This window comes from Hipposideros armiger, unplaced genomic scaffold, assembly GCF_001890085.2.
Source record: "Hipposideros armiger isolate ML-2016 unplaced genomic scaffold, ASM189008v1 scaffold_505, whole genome shotgun sequence".
NCBI lineage: Eukaryota > Metazoa > Chordata > Mammalia > Chiroptera > Hipposideridae > Hipposideros > Hipposideros armiger.
The window spans coordinates 1,089,867-1,097,605 of NW_017731855.1; the positions used below are offsets into that span (position 1 = coordinate 1,089,867).

The window sequence follows — 7,739 nt, forward strand, 5'->3', positions numbered from 1 at the left end:
TGAGCAGCAGGGCTGCGGTTCAGATCCCACACTGAGGGCCAGTGACGCTCACCCTCTACAGCTAAGATGCTGAACAACAGCTCGACCTGGAGCTGGGCTGCTGTGAGTCGCCGGCAATGGCGTAGGCTGCAGCAGGGCTGCAGTGGGCTGCTGTGAACTACATGAGTGGCTGGCATCCAGCGTGAGCAGCTGGTAGCCAGTTTGAGCTACCAGGAGCCGCTGTGAGTGGCCGACCAATGACCGGCGACTGATCTGCCTCACCCGGGAAGAGCACAATGATCATGCCAACATGGGCCAGTGAAGCGACGTCCTCCACAGCTAGACTGAAGAAAAAAACAGCAATTTGTCTACCTGTCTGTTCCCCTTCCCCGATTCCCCAACGCTGTTCCCCTCCCCTCAATTCCCCAATAAAATCTTTAAAAAAAAATCGTATACTACCATAATAGCCACAATGGTATAAGAGTTGTAAGAAAAAAATTAATGGCAGACAGTAATTAGGATTAGAAAACATCAATTTCCATGGCACTGAAACTAGTTTGATCGAATCCCATCTATTCTCAAACTGGATGTGGGAGTTAGTCAGGAGGCTGCTGTTCATCCACAGGCCCCACTGCTCAAACTAAGAAAATGGGATAGGCTAAAGAATGCCAAGTTGTGGCAAATCAACCACTCTTCCACTTTATATTCCACAAGAGATACCCTTGTTTTTCCTTCACAAAACACTAACACCAAGGTGCCCCATCACTTTTTATTAACTTAGAAACATCAGGAAATGCAATCAATCAGTACTCCTACTTTTTTACTTCAGCCCAAGACATAGATGAGGTTAGTGATATCAACTACCAAAGAGCAAGTATTTTCAGGGCAATTCTAAGTCTCTATTTGGTTTTTTTTCTTAAATGCTGTTTGCCTTTCAACTTATATGACTGAGCAATTTTAAAAAATGTTCTGAGCCTAATCTGAGAAAATGCAGCTGTAACAGCAATAACAGTATCACAGTTATCATTTACTGAGCATTTACTTGGGGGTCAGGTACTAAGCTAAAAACATTTCTTCCTTACAATAATCCTATTATCATTGTTCCCAAGTTATAGATGACAGTGTAAGCGAGTAAGGGACTTGCCCAAGATCACACAGAGCTATTGGAACAGTGGGACTGGAACCCAGGTCTGACTCTAAAGCAGGGGTTGGAAGACGATGGTGGAAGTCTGTTTTTATATGACCCAGGAGCTAAGAACCGTTTTTACATTCTTAAAGGTTTGTAAAAAGAAAAAAAAAACAAAGAAAATGCAACAGAGACACAGAGACCTAGGTGACCCACAAAGTGGACAGTATTTACTATCTGGCCCTTTAGAGAAAAAATGTGCAGACCTTCTTTGCACCTTTTACCACAACATCACACTCTCTCTTTACATAGAAAGGAGGGTTCTGTGATAGGTTCTTTATTTTAACACCATAATACTCATTTGGCATTTACCCAAATCTCAGATGCCATTATTTCCTTTACACGACCTGTCCACCCAAGAGGGATAAGTTCCTTAGAGGCAGGATCTTATATTTCTTTGTATTTTCTGTGCATAATACATAATAGGCTGATTAGCACATGTTTGTTGAAGACAATAAATACATCGCACAGTCTTATCAGGAGAAATTATATAGAGATGCATACCTCATCTGGCCAATTTAGCTTAAGGGGTGCTGCAAGTAAAATGCAAAAAAAAAAAAAAGAAAGAAATATGAAACCATCTTATATGTCTGAAGACTAAGACTCCTAGGGAGCAGAGAGGCTTAGAATTCAATTACTTTAAAAATGAAAAATAAGCCCGAGCTCATGCAGTTTCCTGATGTACACAACTACCTTTCTGTATTAACTGAAGTCTGAATTCCCTGGAGAGGGGTGGAGACGGTGCATGGGGAAACGTCTTTTTGTGCCAAGGCTTCTTCTACCTATCTGCAAGTCTGAGAAACAAAGCTCAACAAGCTCATCAGTTTAAGCCTGTTCCAAATGAAGACAACCTTCACCCATGTACACTGCACAGAGAGGACTGTTGGCCCGCATCTCTTCAGCCATACATACCCTCACAGGCATCTCAGATTAAGACAGTCAACAATACGCATCTTTTCTTCTCATGAAGCTCAGGCACAGGCCGAAATACCTGAGCCCATGGTCTGATGTGCCCGTCTCGCCTCATGACCAAAAAATAGAAATAAGTAAATAACCTCAAAAAAAAAAAAAGCACACCAATACCCAAGAATAACCTTATGCCATCAGCAAGTCATATTGCTTATGCGTGGTGCTCCTAATTACTGCTTGGCCGGACCTTTCTGATCGTTGTAGAGTACAACACACTGCTGGAAGATGTTTAACTCTTTCTTGTCCTCACCTCTGTATACCTGAATTGGAAGGGTCAACCCTACGTATGCATATAAGATATTACAAACACAGTACAATACATCCGAACGTCATTAAAAAACGTCTAAGCCCGCTTTAGCTTCTCTCGCATTGGGGTTTTTTACTTGGGCTACACGGGGGGTAAGGTCTTCATTCTCCACCTCGAAAGGACAGGGCGTAGCGAGAACTGGGTGATGGGTAAAGGTGGACTCTGGCTCCGAAAGAACGCCAGGTTCCGAGCCCTAGAGATACCACTGCAGCTTCGATGGACCCTAAACAAACTGACACCCTGACACCCCAGAGAAATGCATCGCTAGGCTGTGTTCCCCTCCCCCAGTCTCCAGCCCAATCCGAGACACCGCACCCACTCCCTTCCCATCCTCAGTCCCGGGTCCCAAGCTCGGTAGCCAGAGGCAGGGGTGTGCGGAAGAAAAAAGGGGGTGGGGTCGAAGGAAAAAAAAAAAGGTGCGGACAGGCGGAGGAAAGGCGGGGTGCGAGGCAGGGAAAATGGGGGCGACGCTAAGAAAATGGGGTGAGGCAGAGAAATGGGGGGCGTAGCAGAAAAAAATGGGAGCGAGGCAGCGAAAAGGAGGTGGGGGGAGGGAGAGGAAGAAAATGGAAGGAATCAGAAGGGGAATCCAACGTAGGCTGAGCAGGGCCAGGAGAGGAGGCGAAGCAGCCGGCGGGCAGAGGAAGGGGGAGCGTCAGGGGCGGACGTGGGGGTGAGGCACTTGCCATAAATCATAGCCAGGCCGGTTTCGTGCAGGAAGCGGGCCCGGCGGTGTTTGAAGAGCCAGATCGTGAGAATGGTGAGGGTGAGCAGCAGGATAAAGATGAGCAGGTTGGCGCTGTCCTGCCGGTGGCTCTCCTCCGCTTGCTTCTCGGACACGATCTCCTCGTCCATGGCTCTCGCTGCTCCGCCAGCGCCGTCCGCAGCCCCGGCCCAGCCAAAGACGCCCACTGCGAAGAGCAACCAGAGTGGCCGCGTGAGCCAGCGGGCCCGGGGGCCGCCGCCGCCGACACCGCGGCGGAGGGGCGCCCGCAGCCAACCGCGCCGAGCCATGACTCCTCCCGCCCCCCGCCCCGTTCCTCACCCGCCGCCGCCGCCCGCGGTCGGACCACTCCCCGAGGGCTCACGGGAAGGGGGCGGAGCCCTGGGGAAGCCGGCCGAGCGCTCGCCGCTGCCGCCGCTCTTAAAGGGGCCGCGACATCGCCAGCTCTCTTTGCTGGGTTCCTTCACCCTTCTGTCCTCCGCACCAGCTACCCCCAGCACCGAACACGCACACTCAGGCGCTGCCAGGGAATGAAAGGCCATTGAATATAGCCCACTGCCTTCTGGAAAAGAAACCTCAGCTCAGTGTAATCAAGTAGCTGCAGATTGCGCTAGGTCTACTTTAATCCCATGCTTGCAGCTCTCAGGGGAATCCATCTTTCATAACCCATCTCAGTATTTTCCCCCAGTGTCTCTTAACAGGATAAGAAGTTGTTCCCTTGGGAATGGCCTAAATTTCCATGTCTGTAATTTAAATCGGATTCTCCTTGTTCGTTCTCATTGGGAAAAACAACAACACTGTAGTAGTTCATAAAAAAATGGACTCGGAAGCAAGGATTATGCGTGTGTCTATGTTCAGGTTTCTTTACATGTAAACACCTGACATAAATCATCTCTCACATCGGGAACCTGTACAGAGAAACTCATCAATCTCGCAAAGAAGATTCAGTTTGTGTTCAAATTTACCCATGCTCCAAACACGCCCCTCGAAAAAGACTTGGTGTGACCCACCTCTCCCTCTCTTCTCGCTCCTTTTTCCTGCTATTTTAAAGCAAATCTCCCAGGGTGGGAAGTGTCGACCCTGAGAAAGAAGATACCAACAACCAAGGACTCCTGGTGGCTAACTGTGCTCGAATTTAAAAACATAGCCTAGCAACGATTTCTAAACAGGGACCTCTCACTGCAAGCCACCTGCCACTAACATTGAACAGTTTCTGCCATCTGAGCCAACCCTTATAAAGGAGGTACTGGAATCATATTTCAACCAATAGGACTGAGACAGTCCCTGTCCAATCAGAGCTGTGTAGCTATAGCCTAATTAGCATTTTCGCCAACCAGTCAGGACATTGCTTTTTGGACCAATCAAACTGTAAGGATTTGGAGTCTTCATTTGTTGAGCATGGATCACTCAGAACCAGGGTGGGGACTTCTCAAAGAATATTTTCTCTGTTCTCAGCCTCTCAACCTAGCACACCAGAATTTTCAGTTTTTCACGTCTTTGAGAAAAGTGGATTCCTATTCCCCGGGTATTTCTGAGATCACTACTTAGTCTGTGTGGGCTTTTGTTCTCTCTAGACTTTCATTTCTACCTCTACATGAATGAACTGCAAATCCCAAGCCCTGACCTGCCACCCTTTCTTCAGGCCTCTACCTATTGGATACCGGATACATATCCTGTTCAGTTTCCTACTAATATCAAAAACTAAAAAATGTTTCTAAATGAGCTCATTATTTCCCCCTATATATTGTACATGAATTTTTTCTTGATTTTTTCCATACTATCGATGGTACTACTATCAATCCAATTCCTATCATTCTGCCTAGAATTCATGATTCTCAAGCACTTTCATCTCATGGCCATATAACCTCCTGGCTAAAACAAGTAACATTCAGGCAACTCCAAGTTGTCGTGGTGTAGATTCACTCCCACTAACCACCTCTTTAAGTTCTGCAAAGACAGTGAGCTTTAAAACAAAAAGTGCTAGAATGGTGTTTAACTCCAAGTTGGGTCAAAAACTGTCCTAGTGACTGTGAGCCCATTCTCTCCTCTTAGTACCTGGGTCTGTCTGTGCCTTCCCAAGAAACCTCCTGGCCACCTGTCCCTCATGCCCTGACTCCAGCCTAAGCACACTGCCCTGTTCACACAGGGCTGGGCTTTGTATAGGCAAGAACCCCAGGTGAGGCTCCTTCCCAGCTCCCACACTGCCCCCTTTCCAGACCTATCTTGGTCACCCCAGAAGACTAGCAAAAAAGTTTACCTGCTTCTTCAGGCCTAGTCATCCAATCCAAGGCTATTTTGCCTCAGCACGAAACCATTTTTCCTTCTCCTAGCGTTTTAAATTTGCAAAAACAGTCACAGATTGCTTGCCTGACCGCAGTTAGCAAGTCTTCAAGCCTCAGACTCTATCTCTGTTTATCTGACTCCTAGCAACCTTTTTATCAGGTTTCCAGGAGGAATCTTGAGATGGCAATAACTCTATGAAGTGGGCCAATCCCCATGAGCCCTCAGCTCCCCTCAGAATATACTTCTCTCTCAATCCAACACTGCTTTATGCTTCTTTTTTTTTAAAGATTTTTATTGGGGAATTGGGGGAAGGGGAACAGACAAGTTGCTGTCCTTTTGTTCTTCAGTCTAGTTGTGGAGGATGTNTGCCAACTTGGGCCAGTGAAGCAACGTCCTCCACAACTAGACTGAAGAACAAAACGACAGCAACTTGTCTGTTCCCCTTCCCCCAATTCCCCAGCACTGCTCCCATTCCCCCAATTCCCCAATAAAAATAAAATCTAAAAAAAAAAAGAAAAAGCTTATCCAACTTAAAGATAGCCAAAAAAATCAAGGCTTTTGCTGACCCCTAGTTAGTTTTACATGTGATTAATCATCTCTTTGTCTCCTACAGTTCCTCCAATCTTTATCCTCTTCTGAAGTCGTCAGTTTCACTGCCTATGTTTCTGAGAAGCTGGAGGGCATCTGATATAAGCTGCCTCAATTCCAAGCCTCTCCATCTCAATATGAGCTCATTTCTCTTGAGCGCCCCTCTCAGGAAAGATCAACCTGTTTTCCAAGGGAATCCTTTCACCTGGGACCTTGAGCCAATCTCCATCGGAATTGTTTATCCATATATTATTTGATCATCATAACCTTATGAAAGAGTATTATAAACTTCTCGGTCATTATTTCCTGATCTATAAAATGGGAATAAATGACTTGCCCAACATTATTTGGCATTAAGTGACAAAGACAGGATTGAAATCTGGGTTTTCTCTTTCCAAACTCTATAATTTTCTAATCTCCTTGCTGTCACATCAGCACTAACTTCTTCTCCAGTGGTTCAGGTCTCCATTCTCTCATAGCCCTCCCTCACAATTCACTCCAAAACCCCTACAACTTTAAGCATTATCTCCCTACATATTTTATCTAACGACATTTAGTTTAGTATGGTGTATGAGTAAAAGCACACGTTTGGAAGTCAGACAGATGTATGAATTCTGGCTCCATCAAGTTCTAGTCTGTGACGTCAGGGTAAAAAAACCTCTCAGTGAACCTCAGTTTCCTCAAACGTAGTTGATGATAATACTAACCTGTTTTGTCTTCCTGGTTAAGTTGTACCATTTCAACATGATGCAACATTTAGTTAGGGGCTAAGAGAATGGAGCTTTTGAGCCAGACTGACTGGGTTAGAATCCTGGCTCAATAATTCCAAGTTATGTGATGTCAGGCAGGTCATTTAAACTTTCTGTGCCCCAATTTCCTCATCTGTAACACGGCCAAGGTAATAGTACCTATCTCACAGGGATGTTACCAGGTTTAAATGAAGTGATAACTTGTAGAGCACCTAGCAGCGTCTAACACATTGTAATGCTCAATAAACATTGCCTATTAAGTCACTAGATTGTAAGTGCTTTGTGGGCAGGGATGATGACTCACATCTGTGTTTCCCATAGCTCGTACATCAAAGGCACTTAATGTTTATTGATGAATCACATTAATTAAGCCTAGGACTCTGGATGCTATAAGTTTGAGGCGAAACAAATATTTCCTCCCCATCTTGCTTTTTAAAGACCATCCATAAGCACACTGCAGTGAGTGATCACTTTTCAGACTTAACTACCCTGACAATTTTTACTACCAGCAACTCACTTCTAAGTTTCTTAAGCAGGCTAGCCCAGTGCACAGAACGCTTGGGTGCTCTGACATTGTAGAAACTGTTGGCAATTTAATATATATATTTTTTACCCTCGCTTCTCAAAAAGATAAATGAGAGGCTTATTTTTAAATAGCATTCTTTCCAGGATTTAGGTAGCTAAATCTACATCACAGAAATAAAATCATCAGTGGGCTGAATCTTGGATATCTGGATGTTCCCCGAGTAAGCAGCTTTTTCATCTGGAAGTCAAGCTGAAAATAAAGGTCTCAAAAATCGTATATTTGGGCCGGCCGAGTGGCTCAGCTGGTTAAGAGCTCACTTGGGAGCACCAGCTTTGAGCAGCAGGGCTGCGGTTCAGATCCCACACTGAGGGCCAGTGACGCTCACCCTCTACAGCTAAGATGCTGAACAACAGCTCGACCTGGAGCTG

The 7,739-nt window shown here is 45.7% G+C and overlaps 1 protein-coding gene across 3 annotated transcripts in view; it reads right to left on the reverse strand.

Annotated features, from left to right (window-relative positions):
* SLC9A6 (solute carrier family 9 member A6) overlaps positions 1-3,534 on the reverse strand; it is a 52,896-nt gene extending 49,362 nt beyond the window's left edge. Inside the window, exons 1-2 of one of the 3 annotated variants that reach the window (XM_019667789.1) lie at positions 3,487-3,521; positions 3,128-3,352 (exon numbers count right to left, since the gene is read on the reverse strand). In XM_019667789.1, the coding sequence (XP_019523334.1) occupies positions 3,128-3,296 (169 nt within the window). In that variant the 5' untranslated portion in view covers positions 3,297-3,352; positions 3,487-3,521. Of the gene's footprint in view, positions 1-3,127 lie in introns of all 3 variants that reach the window. The other 2 variants (XM_019667788.1, XM_019667787.1) reach the window with 2 other exon arrangements.
* Positions 3,535-7,739: the final 4,205 nt, after the last annotated feature.